This window comes from Pistacia vera, unplaced genomic scaffold, assembly GCF_008641045.1.
Source record: "Pistacia vera cultivar Batoury unplaced genomic scaffold, PisVer_v2 Contig655, whole genome shotgun sequence".
Taxonomy (NCBI): domain Eukaryota; kingdom Viridiplantae; phylum Streptophyta; class Magnoliopsida; order Sapindales; family Anacardiaceae; genus Pistacia; species Pistacia vera.
Window position 1 is genome coordinate 41,314 of NW_022196507.1, and position 14,496 is coordinate 55,809.

Genomic DNA, 14,496 nt, shown 5'->3' on the forward strand with positions numbered 1-14,496 from the left:
TTGCGTGACCAGATCGTTGATCTTCAGCTTTCCAATCACGTGGTCAGATCGCTGATCGCACGTTCAGATCGTTTTGATCTTCAATTTCAGATCACTGATCTTTAGCTTCAGAGTGTGTCTAGATCGCTGATTGCATGCTCAGATCGCTGATCTTTAGCTTTCGATCGCTTGGTCAGATTGCTGATCTGTAGCTTTAGATCGTGTGACCAGATCGCTGATCGCACGCTTAGATCGTTTTGATCTTCAGATTCAGATCGCTGATCTTTAGCTTCCGACTGCGTGGTCAGATCGCTGAATGCACACTTAGATCGCGCATTCAAGATCGTCAAGATCACGCATTTAGGTCATTTAGGTAATGCTTCCAAGCGCTTAGATCGCTGATCTCGAGTTCTTAGATCAAACTCCGCGCTTTCTGATCGAGCTCCTTATGGCCTTTGATCAAGCTCATAAACTCTCTCGTCTACTTGAGATTGTTTGCATCAGATCGTTCAGATCACATGTCTCAGACTCTCAGGTCGAGCTCCTATCAAATCGCGATCAGCTCTTAGCTCTGATATTACGAACAGCCTCAGGTCGTGTTCTCAACTCTCAGATCGCGATCAGTTCTCAGTTCTCAAACTGCGACCAGTTGCCAGCATAAAAAAAAACGAGTAGAAAACTCAAAACAGCCTCGAAACAAGCTAAAATGGTGGATTTTGGCCCCGAAAATGGTCCCCACTAGGTTCCCAGTTGCCATGACGTAGAGTTTAGAATAAGCTTTTTGTGGATATCTTACACACTCCAAAACGCCTTGCTTGGTTTCCATATTGCTTGACATTTTCTTTGTTTTTGTTCATGTTTTATTTTTCTAACTTGTAATACTTTCAAAAGGGATGTGGCTCATTTGAAAATTTTATTATTGTCACTCTTTATGCTCTAATTCATTGTTGTAGGGTGAATTGAACAAACTCTTGGTAATAACACTGGCTGAAACAGCCCGGTAAGAGTGATGGACCTGATAGTGATGGCAATGGCCCATCAAACTCCGTGGTTTGTAAATAAACCCATTACAGCCCATGAACCCAAATCTATTTGATAATTCAAATAGTTAGGATCGCACGAGAAGATGAACAAGAACAACCCACGTAAGAAATCCAAGCATCCAGGAATAATGTGGTTGACGTTGACAAATTATCAATTAATCATGCACACACATACACCACTCTGCAATTTCTCATAGCTTTATGCAACAAGGATTTTATCCATAGATGAAATTTAAGGCAAGAATTTTGAGAAGTTTATGTTGGCTGTCAATTTATTTGTTTTTTTTTTTTTTTTTTTTTTTTTTTTTTTTTTTTTTTTTATCTTTGGATGTGTCTGGGTCAGTTTGCATGCACCTCAACTAATCCTCTGAAACCACTGGCCAGGTAAAAGCCTCAGTGATAACCCCTATTAGTGCTTAAGGGGACTTAAACTCAGGAACTTATAAAAAATCTCTTACTTGTTAAATAGGAAATTATCAATTTAGGTACAATATATTACTGAAATACTTGAAAAAAAAAAAAAAAAAACACAAATTTCAAATCTTTCAATAAGAGATTCTAAAGTTAATTGGCGCTGTGTAAGGTTAGATTTGACTTCAGATTAGCCCTATCCAATCGTGAAAGAACTGTTTGAGGCCAAATTTGACCTACCTTCTTAAGGATTTTTTTTTTTTTTTTTTTTTTTGGTACACCCAGTAATTACCAGTTGATAATGAAGTTGATTCAGATAAGGAAGTGTCATTTGCAGGACAAAGATCGGGGTCTAAAAAGGTTGAATTATGAGGTAAGGGAACAAAATTATCTGTAGGTTTGGAAAAAAGAAAAATATATTCATAAAAGAAAACATTCTGAGAGAGAAAAAATTATCTAGAATGAAGGTCTAATTGAACAAAACTTTTAGTACCAGATGGGAATAAAAAATAAAAACATTTCTTGGCTCTAAAATCAAATTTGGTTTTGTGAGCTTGTGAAGTTGAAGTAAAACACAAGCAGCCAAATATTTTTAAAGAATCACAGTGAGGTGATTTATGATATAAAAGCTCAAATGGTGATCTGTTTTGCAAGATATAAGAAGTCTATTGATGAGGTGAATAGCATGAAGTACTGCATAGTTCCAATACACTTTGGGCAAATTAGACTGAAATAGGAAGGACCTAGAAACATTCATGATGTGCTGGTGTTTTTCATTCCACCACACCATTTTGTTCAGGTGTCTCAACACAAGATGTTTGATGATAGGCTATTTTTGAGGCATAGAAATTAGGCATTACAAATTCAGCACCATTACCAGTACAAATGGTTTTTATTTTAGCTGAAAATTGAGTTTCTATAAGAGTAAAGGAAAACTGAACTATCTGCCTAACTTCAGATTTTTGTTTAAGCAAGTAAATCCGTGTAAATCTAGAATAGTCATCCATGATAGTTAAGAAAAATCGATGACCATGAACAGAACATATTGAATAGGGACCCCAAATATCAACATGAATCATATCAAAACATTTAGAAGTTTTGGAATGACTCATAGGAAAAGGTAACCTCGGTTGTTTAGCCAAATGACAAATGGTATAAGCTTTATTGTCATGAAATTTAAGGCCAGGAATACAAAGAGCTAAGTATTTCACTCTAGAATAAGATATATGGCCAAGTCTATAATGCCAAATATCAAATAAGGTAGTACTTGAAGCTAAAGAAATAGAAGAAGATTGTGAAAAATTGGCTACAGAAACAGGAGATTTTGTCAGTGCATATAGGCCATCATGCACTTTAGCTGAACCAATCGTTTTCCACAAAGTCAGATCCTGGATTAAACAACAAGAACGTTGGAAGATTAGGCAGTGATTCAATGAGGAGGTCAATTTTGTAACATATATCAAATTAAACGAAAAATCAGGAATATAGAGTACATCTGTCAGAACCAACTTGTTAGTGAGATTTACAACCCCAGAATATTGAGCAATGATTTTGGAACAATTCGGTAATGTGACTAAGATTGGTTTGATTTGTTTATAACTATCAAAGGAAGACAAAGAATGGGTAATGTAATCTGTTGCCCCTGTATCTACAATCCATAATGGAGATTTAGGATAGGTTAAAGCAAAATGGCAACCTGAAACTGAAGAAGAAAAATGAGAAGTAAGGTTGACTGAGGCTGAGAAACAACAACTTAGTTAGTCACATGGGATGATTACTCAGAATTGGATGACTAGAGCAAAGCAAGCAATTGGTGATATTGATCTTGAGTCAAAGAAACACCAGAACCTTCTTGATTCTTGACAGAAACATCAGATTGCATAGGAAGATATGTGATATTCTCTTCTGCAATTACATTATGAGCAGTGGGATTATGACTTTTGGACTTATAACTAGGTGGAAAACCATGCTTCTTATAGCAAGTTTCAACAATATGTCTCAGTTTGCCATAGAATGTGCAAAACCGATTATATCCATTGTTCTGTGACCTTGATGAATTAAACTTCCAAGTGTTTTGTGATTTGTTAGCTGGAGAATTCTCTTTGGCAGCTTTATGAACAAACACTCTGGCAACTTCCAAACTCATCTGCCTTTCTTGTTGCAAAACTAAAGAAAAGAATTTGTTGATTGAAGGAAGTGGATCCATGAGCATGATTTGAGATCTAACAACAAAAAATTGATCACTACGACCTTTGAGAAATCGAATGATATAATCACTGTTCTGATAATTCTTGAAAGTAGTCACTACCGCACAAGAGCAAGGTGTTGCACAAGTACATGTAGGAAGTGGCCTTAAGTTTTTCAACTCATCCCAAAGAATCTTTAATTCGGTAAAGTAATTAGTAACACTTCGATTCCCTTGTTTAAAGCTATAAATATCTTCTTGCAAATCTGAGATCCTAAAAATATCTTCTTGTGAAAACCGTTTTTGAAGATCATCCCATACATCATAAGCTTTATCAATCCATAAAATGCTACTATTAATGGATGATGAAAGAGAATGAGTGAGCCAAGAAAGTACCATAGTATTGCATCTTTCCCAGGTAGAGAACAAAGAATCGATGGTTGGAGGAGCTTTAATGGAGCCATCGATAAACTTCAACTTGTTTTTAGATAATAATACCATCTTCATAGATTGTGCCCAGGTATGATAATTGGGACCATCAAGAACGGGAGAAGTAAGTACAACAACAAAATTTTCATTAGGATGAAGATAAAAGGGATTAGATAGATCTTGTGCTAAATTGGAGGTCAAGGTCGCCACTGATGTAGCACAGAAAGTAGTAACAATGAAGAATAATTTTGGAAGAAAAGAACAAGTTTGTGTTTAGAGAAAGCAAAACTGCTCTGATACCATGATGAAACTAATTCAGAAATGAAAAATGATATTGAATTCATTGAATTGGGAATTAGAGTTACAACAGTGTATGTTTATTTTGTGCAATCATCTTATAACAGACTCAACAAACATTAACTAACTAAAAAACTAATTAACTAACTTCATAACAAACTACCGGCTAACTACTTTGAAAGCAGCTCATTCTTCAACATCCTTTGGGTTTTTAAGGGTATTCTTCTAGTCTGAAATTATAGAATACGGCTAAGATTATTTAATATAATTTTCCAAAAAAACAAATATCATAGTGGATAGAGTATTTAAAATATGTTGAGACAAAAGAAAAATTAAATTATAAAATGGAAACTATAGTACATTCACATGAACAATGTATTAATGTATTAAATATTTATGAATAAAAAAGTAAAATTTTAAAAACTCTCTAGGTGGATTGAGAAACTCCGGCTGATGGTAATGAAACCACTTAAAATAAAAATCTAAAAATCTAGGAATAGCAAATATTACGTTAATCATATGTATAATAAAAAATTAATAATATTTAAGAATAACATAATCAGCAAACCACCAATCACGTAAAAACAAACTGCCTGGAATATTTCGGAATTATTCTCGGAAATCACTGAAATGTTTAATCCAAGAATGTCCACCCCTAAGGACAACCCCGAACACCGCCGCCGCCTTATTTACCACATCATGCGAAGCATATGCACCATACAAATACGGATTATCCGAAGCATATGCACCATAAGAGGAGCAGGATGAGTATTGAAAGAATCAGTACCACGAGTATAAGGAACAGGATACGTATTGGAAGAATCAGCATCACGAGAACACAAATACGAAGGATATATGCAGGCAAAGAAGGGTACCAAAGATTCAAAGCAACTGGACCATAGAATACGGAGGACAACCTCTAGACGTTGACGCATCAGACGCTGATAAAAAACACTCGATATGAATATCAACACTACAACTCCCGCATCTGTATCACCAAGAACTACTACAATCATCTCCACAAACTGCGCACCTACTACACGAAGATGGTTGCAGCGTCAACGGGTGCAGGGGATGCAGTGCGGTGCGGTGCGTCGTGCATAACGGGTGCACGTCAAACTCAGACTCCTTGCACATATAGAAAAGCCCTTCAACGCCGTCGCGGCACACATCACAGATGCGGTCGATCTGGCGAGTGGATTCTGCCTTCCGGACGACAAGTTATAGTTGGTGTTGAGTGTGCGTGAAAGAGGAGAGGGTTATGGGCCAGGTTTGTTCATGCATGTCAAAATCGCACTCCTGGCATCGATATTTGGTGCCGATTCCAACAGTCTTGCATCCGCGGCACTGGAACTCTGTGGCGTTATTTGTCTTCTTTGGCAACGGAGACATGATTGATTAAAAATTGCAGAAAGAAAGGACTATCGATTCTACCAAAATCCCGGATTTTTTATTTTTTTTATTAAGGGCGTGATCACTGGCCCAATGGACCAATGAATGTACGAAGCCCATGGGCCAATGAATGTACGGACTAGACCATGGGCCAAAGAATGTACCTATCATTAGCCCATGGGCCAGTAGCAACACCATTTTATCCAAAGAAAATGACACATTCGGAAACCCAATCTGTCACAAACACTCTCACTTGCAGCTCCCCGAGAGATCGAAGTCATCGGATGCATGGCGTGCAGCATTAATATAACTCTCCGGTGCTCCACCGATACGCCGCGTTTTGGTGACACATGTCATCTCCAGTTTCAATCCCCAAACCCTCGCTCTCCTCTCCTCCTTAAACTCTTTCCCTCCTCTATCAGTCATCACCCCAAAAAGGTGATACAATTCAAACGCTCTCTCTCTGTTTCTGCCGTAATTGTTTCTTAGATTCATTTTAACCTGAATTGTGAACACAATTTTATTTAGATCTCGTATTCGTGTACTCGGCGCCGTAGCTTTGTTACTGTGAAGTCGCACATGGCCACGGAAGAGAAGCCGATTTCCGAGGATCGAATGCTTGTTTGTTCACTATACACTACTGTTCTCAAACTATTCTTGTCTTATTCTGCTATTTTCTTCTTCTCTTTTGAGAATTAAAAAGTGTCGTTTTTATGTTATGGAATTTCCAGGTATTTGTGCCACCGCATCCGTTGATTAAGCACTGGGTTTCAGTTTTGAGAAATGAACAAACTCCTTCTCCCATTTTCAGTGCGTATTTTTATTTTATTTTATATTTTTATTTCGTGTAATTAACCAGATAGTTGTCTTGTGACTTGTTTCAACTTGTTTATAATAATTAACTATTCTATTATTTGTTGTTATGTTAATATTCATATGACCTCTGTTTCATAGGGAATGCAATGGCTGAGTTGGGAAGGCTACTTATTTATGAAGCTTCTAGGGATTGGTTGGTAAGTTGGTATAGTTACGCATTATTCAGCTGTTATTTTTACCGTTCTATATTTTTATTTTCCTCATAAAGAATGGGTTTCTAATTGTTTATGTGATGCCATTTCTTATCAGTATTCATGTCTTGCATGCAAAATGCCAATCTCAGTTATATGTCATTGTTGGGAGCCAGAAAAATAAGTTAAATGGCTGTGTCAGAACTAAAGATTGTGAAAACAAATGTAGTTTTGCTTCCTTAGCAGAAACTTGTTTATACTTCTAAAGTTTCTTTGATATGCTTTTCTCATGTATATGTGTTTTCTGTCACTGTCAGCCTACTGTCACAGGGGAAATTCAGTCGCCTATGGGTGTTGCCTCAGTTGAATTTGTTGACCCAAGAGAGCCTGTAGCGGTCAGTATCTAGTGGCAATTTTAAAGTGCTTATTTTTTTTACTTTTTTATATGTTTGTACACTGCATTATACGTATTTATCTAGCTTGTGGTGGTTATAAACAACTACTTTATGATGATGCTTTTAGAAGTTCAGTCCTCTCTGTTTATATTTCTATAAACTAACCTGCTGTGATCGAAATGTAAAGTGATTCAGTTTATTTCATGGTCATGTAACACAAAATTGATAAGAGCTTTTTGCTGAGTGTCACTTATGCTTTCTTTTATTTTTGCAGGTTGTTCCAATTCTGAGAGCTGGTCTTGCTCTTGCTGAGCATGCAACATCAATCTTGCCTGCGACAAAAACATTCCATCTAGGTAAAGGAACATTCATTCTTGCAAAGTAGAAGGGGCACATTGGGGCTTGTCTTTGTTTAACAGTTAAGAGGGTCCAGCAATCTTTAAATATGGGCTGTCATTTGTAAAGTGTGGTTGAAGAAGTTGTATCCTGAGATCTGAAACTGTAAGCTTGTTGTTACGATGATCATCCAATCTCTTGCCACTCTTTTTCTTTTCTGAAAGTTTTAACACCTTTGGTTCTTGCAACTTTTCATTTTTTAAACTATTGTACAAGACTTGAGATGTCTTTTCATATTCTTTTATGTGGTTTGGCATCAATAGTTAATGGCTTTATTTTCTGTCTTGCTAACTAAGGTATAAGCAGAGATGAAGAGACACTTCAGCCGACAATATATCTGAATAAGTAAGGATTTGCTATTACAGAAATGGCGAATATTTACCAAGTGTATTTGTGTTAAACGGTTTTTAATATCTGTTAACAATAATCTATAAAATATTTCTTATTTTCATATGAATACAAATTTTTACAGTAGAAAACCTGTTAGGGCTTCAATTTCATGTTTTGTTTTTTCCTTGAGTTAACTTCTGTATTGGTGTTCGCTTTATTGTTGCCCTTAAACATTTTGTTGTATCTTTTGTAGGTTGCCAGAAAAGTTTCCGGAGGGCTCACGAGTTTTTGTAGTAGATCCTATGCTTGCAACAGGTGTTAAATTTATCCTACTAATGACTGGAAATTCTTGCATCACATTCAGCATATTTAAGCATATAGCTTTCTCTCTCTTGTTTCTTTGTTTTCTCTGAAGTTGAAAAATGCATGACGGTATCTGAGCAAAAGTTATCTTTAGATTTAATGTTACCCTTCCAAACTGGATATCAACTTCTTCTGACTAGTAAGCATACCCAAAGACATTGTTAAGTCATTGTTGTCGTCTAGGATTGTGTGGTATTTAGTGGTTTGTTTCCTCATTTTCTTAGTTTATTTCCTCAAATTAATACTTATGTTAATTAATTTCAGGTGGAACGATTGTGGCCTCTGTCAACCTGTTAAAAGAACGTGGAGTTGAAAACAAGCAAATTAGAGTGGTATATACTTACCTGACATCCTTCTGTGTATTTCTAATAAAGTTTATATACAGTTGTTATTACTAAATGATTAGGATGCATATGGCATGTGAGGAAGGTGTTTTATTGTAGAAATAATTTCGTGGATATTATTGCAACGTTATCAATACTGCATTCTATGATTTCTTCATAATTATAAGAAAAATGCTATCCTTACAAAGACCTATACAAAGTGGGTTACAAAGTGACATCATCCAGAAGAAAAAACAAAGAAAAAACGGAAAAAGAGAAAGAGAGAGAGAGAGAAATCATGAAAATCAAGGGTGAGGATTATCTTTGTATATCTCTTTTGTATGTGTCTTTGTAAAACTAACATTGCTCTAATTATAATGCTGCAAAGTAATTTATACAAGTTATACTGTTGCTTGCATCTTTGATTGCCAGTATAAAGTAGTGAATTGTTGATCAGACGGTTTTCGTGACTACTATTTGCTGTGATTTGGAAATTATTGTAGCTCTGCTACAAATCTTAATGTTCCTGCAAATTTTATTGAATAAAGTTAGTTGTCTAACGACTATTTTAAACATTGGCCTCCTGAGTCAAACTTATGTGCAAAAGCATTACAATCAACATATTGGTTGTCAATGCTCAGCTTATATAGATTTTGAAGCTCTGTTCAGTCTTCACTTCAACACACAATACAGAGTCCTATTTAGTTACACTTCTTCGTTCAGTTCACTACTTACAGATACTACTGTCTCACAGATATCTGCTGTGGCTGCTCCTCCAGCCCTTCAAAAGCTCAGTGAGAAGTTTCCTGGGTAATATAATATTCATATTCAAGTTTCATGTACTTGATTATTCCTAAAGCCTGACCCTTTTCTGTTGCTTGCTTTTGGTTTTTTCAGGCTTTATGTCTACACTGGAATCATCGATCCTACTGTCAATGACAAAGGGTTGGTATTTCTAATTATTCTCATGCATAATTAGCTTAGAATCTGGGTGTTGTTTTGCAGCTGTAATTTTTGTTTCACACCTATACTGAATGGTAAATTTCAGATTTATAGTACCTGGACTTGGAGATGCAGGAGATCGTAGCTTTGGTACATAAGAGATCATCTGAAGTGGCAGATAAAATTTATCACCCGATTGTGGGTGCATCCAATTCTTAATTCCTGGTTGTTATCCATTGCAATTTTGATTTATTGAGCCTTTGAACAATTCTGAAAACATTCTTGGGTTTTTACTTGCGTCCATTGGGTGACTGGCTTTATAGCTTTGCTTGCTTCAAAGCATGACCAGAAGCAGAACCTTCTGGATTGTGTAAATTAGTTGTAGAATTATTGGACAGAACTCCTGTTACCACTTCATATCTCAATTGTTTGGTAGAATGGTGGCCTATATGATCTTAAAATGCAACCTTTTTTTTTTTTTTTTTTTTTTTTTTAATAACTGAGGTATCCGTGCACAATTGTCAGTCGAGTTTGCCCAATCCTCAGGGGCCCACAGAACATCCTACAAGCCTAATTGACCAAGGTAAGAAATGCAAATTCAATTAGCTTGTACTTATATTTGCTTTACATGATAACTTAAGTCGTTGATTAAGAAACTAACTTGTTAGCCGGTATTTTGTAGTGATTAGTTTAGTGATTAATATGTTTGATCAATGTGTAAGCAAGCATTAGATTAATCTTTGGTATATTTGATAAATTATTTTTACTTTGTCATTTTAAAATTAGCTAGATATGTATCTTATGTTCCATAAAATATGACCAGTTTAATAAGTGTTTGAATGAATTGTCTACATAAAGGAAAAATCTTTATAGATAACTCACCCAAAGATTAAAAAAAAAAGAAAAAAAAAAGTACACACAATACTTTTAGGAATTTAATAACATGTAAATGCAACTATTCTTATTTCATTGGGTAGCCTAAGAAACAAAGTATTACATGATTCAATATGATAAAAATGGTATTAACAGGCACTTGCTCCTCTGGCGCCTCATCTCCTTCTTCCTCTGCCGTGATGTTCACCAGATAACCTGTTTTTTCTACCAGCAAACTTTCTCCCACCACGACGACGGCGGAAGAGGCAACATAAAAATGAAAATATACCCAACATTGAAGATCAAATTATGGGTACAACTAAGTAGATAGTTTGTTTTATATAGCAAGGCCTGTGCTGTAGTGTTTGATTTATTCAAACTAAGTGCAAGTGTACGCCTTTGCTTTTAAAACCCCAAAAAAGTTCTGGATACAAATTGATATTACACACCTCAGCGTTCTTATTGCTAATTGCAGCTACAAGTTTCCCATTTATAAGCCTTGACTTCTCTAAATATTTTCATTACGTGTGTGGATTGGTCAATAAATTCATCTCATGTTTGATTTGAACATTTCCTGTAAACTTCTATTTGTGGAAGCAATAATTAAAGAAAATGAAACCTAGATCATCTCTTTTATTTAATATCTTTTATTTATTTTTTAAAACACAAACTCTTCTTATTTAGGTTTATTTTTTATTTATTTTTAATAATCACTTTCAGATAAATTACTTTGCAGCGTGTTTAGAGCATAAATTCAGCCCACCACAACGATCAGTATTTACCGCCCGTTTCAGCATATCCATAATGCACCACCTGCAGGGCAGAAGTCATTCCTGTTGACTCGTAAATTTATTTAATTATTTGTAAATTAGTTTTAAAAGATTTCCTAAATGTTTATATTATACCATTTCATATTAGTATGCATCTCCGGGAGTAATTTGTAATTCTTGAAGAAGAGTAAGCTATGATCTTCGATCTGAACTATGAACTAGTTGAGGGTAATGCAGCGTTTGAATATCGTATACTTAATTACATTATTTAATGTGATGACTTAATTTTCTCTTTCTAGAGAATCAAAGATTTAACAAAACTATACAAAAAATTTGTCAAAATTCTAAACTTTCTTTGGCCCTTCCTGTTAATATTTCAACAACTAAATCAGTCATGATCGAAATGTTAATTTATTCAGCTATGGCATCGTCATGTAAAAATATGTAATGTGAAGCTGATGGAACAGAGCCTTGAGCCTTCTTTTGAGAGCCGTTTACTTATGCTTTATTTAATTTTACTGGTTCTTCCAATTTTGAGAGCCGGTCTTTCTCTTGTTGAGCCTGCTTCATCAATTCTTCCGGCAACAAAAATATTCCACCTATGTTATTTATTTTCATTTTTTTTTGGCTTTTGTGTTTGGTAGACAAATGTGTTTTATATCACAGCTTCCTTGAAAGATAAATCCAATTAGCTTGCATCCATAATTTTACATCGGTACTGAAGTTATATATATATATATATATATATATATATGTGTGTGTGTGTGTGTGTGTGTGTATATATATATATATATGTGTGTGTGTGTGTGTGTGTGTGTGTGTGTTAACAGGAATGTTGTGGTTTAAGCATGATTATGAAATTAGTGATGAAGCATCAAGGCATCAGAAGCCCCAACAGTTACACTTAAATGAGGAAGATATTATTTATGCAGTTTACATTTAACTTTCATGGTTTCTCATTTCATTTTACGAATAGTTTCTTGCATTACATCTCAGTTTCTTTAATCAAATACAGGCTTAACATAAATCTTTAGCTTGAACAAATTCAATCATGCCCACTTCAGGAATTCAACCATTATTGAGTATTGAGAAAGGGGAATCTTATTAAGCAAAATTTAGCTGTAAATTATATTTGACAAACAAAGAGCTGGTTGTTTACTGGCTAATTTATAATCTGGACTGGTGATACATGTGTACAAATTGCTAGATTTTCTTTGTTGATGCTTCTTTATTTTGAAACGTTTATATTTTGGGAAATTATCGATGAATTTTGATTTCCCTTGATTACCTGAAAAGGCAATAACTTTTTTTTGGAAAAAGGTAAATTTTATAAAAGAAGAAAAATTAAGCAGAGAAATAGGGACATACCTCTAAAAGAGATCTAGAGAAGAACAGAACAAATGTGTCCATCTTTTTAGACAAAAGAATGGAAACAACCATCCAAAAGAGAGCACGCATGCTCCAAACAAAGGAGGGCGATGGGCTCAAGCGCCCTAATGGAGCTCGCAAGCTCAAACCAAACAAAAAATGAAAAATGAGCACAAGCGTATTGACCAGAGCACATAGACTCAAAAAAGACCAGACCAATTAGTCAGGCAAGAAAAGGCAAGAAGTTACCGACCTGTGATGGGGATTTCCGACTCCTCTAAAGGAAAAAAAAAATTAGCCTTAATTTTTTGTTCTTTGACTCTGGTTAAATTTAATTTAAGCTTTTAATTTCCTCGAAAATTAGACTGAAAAGTGAAAAATGACCTGATTTCAGATAATAAAGTTGGGAATTAAAATAAAATCCTTCATACGGATTTGCATCCTGAACATATGCTTATACAGTATATAACATTTAACAAGAAAGTTTCTAATATTTAACATTCAATGCTTTCTCTACTTACATTGGGAAACCAATCTGGAAAGTGAAAACACGTTTTAGGAAAATAATAGAGCACACAGTTTGATCAGCTGCCCCCACCACCACAACCACCACCGCAACCACCACCACCACCACCACAACCACCGCCACAACCATCTGCGCCTCCAACCAAAAAACAACATCCACCACAACCACCACTTTTACCGCCAGTTTCAACATCTGAAGTTGGACCACCCCCAGAAGTCGTTACAACCATGCCACCGTTTCTAGTGTCATTGCCTTGTGTGGCCGTCGACCCTTTCTCTTGGTTCTTCTTTTCACATACCTTGCAAATGCAAATTAGAAACAAGATTGCAGCGAAAGTCGACACAAAACTAATGAGCAATATAGCATATAATTTCATTTCCTCCAAAGCATACTGAAGTCAGAAATTCTCTGGCATTCTTATAGCCACTGCTTGCTAATTGACTTTAGTATTCAAATAAATTCTATAATGAAAATTTGTAGAGGAAGACTTAATGGCAATGTATGAGAAATTCCCCTGCAAGACCCGTTTCCATATCATAATGTTAATGACGCTATTGACAAATCAGTGCCAGTTCAAGCTACATATTTTAAACCAGTCAGAGTCATGCAAATTCATTGTTTAAAAAAATGCTGTAGACTTCTTTGGGAGATGACCTGAAAATGGGAACATATCTCGAATCTTACAAATAAATTAAAAAACCAACATTAACATCAGCAAATAATTAATTACAAGAACAGACGTTGGACATGGAGAAGATAAAGCATGAAGTCATGGAGTGCATGGTTAAAAAAAAAATTAACTACAAGAACAATTTTTCTTTTTAACAAAACAATAAGAATAGAATTTTAGCAATCATCAAGTGATCAACATGCATTAGGTCCTCCTCCTCCTCCATCCCCATTGCCGCTACCGCAACCACCTCCTCTACCACTTCCAAAAGAAGTGTTGCCACCTAAGATTATGCCGGCACTTGCGCATACGATGAACACCACCGGCTCCAAACCCACTTCTTTTTTATCAGCAAACCGTGCCGAGCGAAAACGCTTGCAGAGGCAAGCCAGAAAGGTGAATATCGCGAACAACGAAAACCAAACTATGAGTATGATTTTCCAAGTTTCCATCTTCATTACAGCTCAACAATACCAATACATCATTCATAGTTTTTCTTTTACGAATTAACGCCTCTCCAAACATAAATGTTAACGTAGTTAAAATGGTAAGATACCAAATTTTTTTATAATTTTAACCTTAACAATTTCTTTTCGGCTGTAAGTTATGTTGACAAATAAAGACACTCGGGGAATTATTGAATTCAATTTATCTTAATTATTATGATAAAAAAAAAAAAGAATTTGGAGTTAAAATTAAAATATTTAAGGAACTTGGCAAGAGAAGATAAAATTAGTGAAATATATCTAATTTAACTATGAAAAGAATTTGTGTATGATCAGAATAAAAAGGATACG

At 35.3% G+C, this 14,496-nt stretch overlaps 3 protein-coding genes across 3 annotated transcripts; 1 reads left to right on the forward strand and 2 right to left on the reverse strand.

Annotated features, from left to right (window-relative positions):
* Positions 1 to 3,225: 3,225 nt before the first annotated feature.
* Positions 3,226 to 5,360, reverse strand: LOC116111978. The gene is made up of 2 exons (XM_031398155.1): positions 5,072 to 5,360; positions 3,226 to 4,256 (listed from the first exon to the last, which is right to left on the reverse strand). The coding sequence occupies exons 1-2, from the start codon at positions 5,358 to 5,360 to the stop codon at positions 3,226 to 3,228; spliced, it is 1,320 nt and encodes a 439-aa protein (XP_031254015.1).
* Positions 5,361 to 5,947: 587 nt separating this feature from the next.
* On the forward strand, positions 5,948 to 9,875 carry LOC116111967 (uracil phosphoribosyltransferase-like). The gene is made up of 12 exons (XM_031398140.1): positions 5,948 to 6,174; positions 6,265 to 6,357; positions 6,468 to 6,546; positions 6,691 to 6,749; positions 7,061 to 7,138; positions 7,413 to 7,494; positions 7,831 to 7,879; positions 8,118 to 8,179; positions 8,492 to 8,559; positions 9,305 to 9,360; positions 9,448 to 9,495; positions 9,599 to 9,875. The coding sequence occupies exons 1-12, from the start codon at positions 6,025 to 6,027 to the stop codon at positions 9,648 to 9,650; spliced, it is 876 nt and encodes a 291-aa protein (XP_031254000.1). The 5' UTR covers positions 5,948 to 6,024; the 3' UTR covers positions 9,651 to 9,875.
* A 3,212-nt stretch (positions 9,876 to 13,087) lies between these two features.
* LOC116111979 (loricrin-like) lies at positions 13,088 to 14,188 on the reverse strand. Its single transcript, XM_031398156.1, has 2 exons — positions 14,057 to 14,188; positions 13,088 to 13,327 (listed from the first exon to the last, which is right to left on the reverse strand). The coding sequence occupies exons 1-2, from the start codon at positions 14,186 to 14,188 to the stop codon at positions 13,088 to 13,090; spliced, it is 372 nt and encodes a 123-aa protein (XP_031254016.1).
* Positions 14,189 to 14,496: the final 308 nt, after the last annotated feature.

Excerpts from the sequence above, each read along its gene's own strand:
- LOC116111978 (XM_031398155.1), bottom strand. The coding sequence starts at position 5,360 with ATGATTGTAGTAGTTCTTGGTGATACAGATGCGGGAGTTGTAGTGTTG. Across the intron at positions 4,257-5,071 it reads GCATATGCTTCGGATAATCC|TGGCGACCTTGACCTCCAAT; the intron begins GTATTTGTATGG and ends GTGCTACATCAG.
- LOC116111967 (XM_031398140.1), top strand. The coding sequence starts at position 6,025 with ATGGCGTGCAGCATTAATATAACTCTCCGGTGCTCCACCGATACGCCG. Across the intron at positions 6,547-6,690 it reads AACTCCTTCTCCCATTTTCA|GGAATGCAATGGCTGAGTTG; the intron begins GTGCGTATTTTT and ends TCTGTTTCATAG. Across the intron at positions 6,750-7,060 it reads AAGCTTCTAGGGATTGGTTG|CCTACTGTCACAGGGGAAAT; the intron begins GTAAGTTGGTAT and ends TGTCACTGTCAG.
- LOC116111979 (XM_031398156.1), bottom strand. The coding sequence starts at position 14,188 with ATGAATGATGTATTGGTATTGTTGAGCTGTAATGAAGATGGAAACTTG. Across the intron at positions 13,328-14,056 it reads AAGCGTTTTCGCTCGGCACG|GTATGTGAAAAGAAGAACCA; the intron begins GTTTGCTGATAA and ends TGCATTTGCAAG.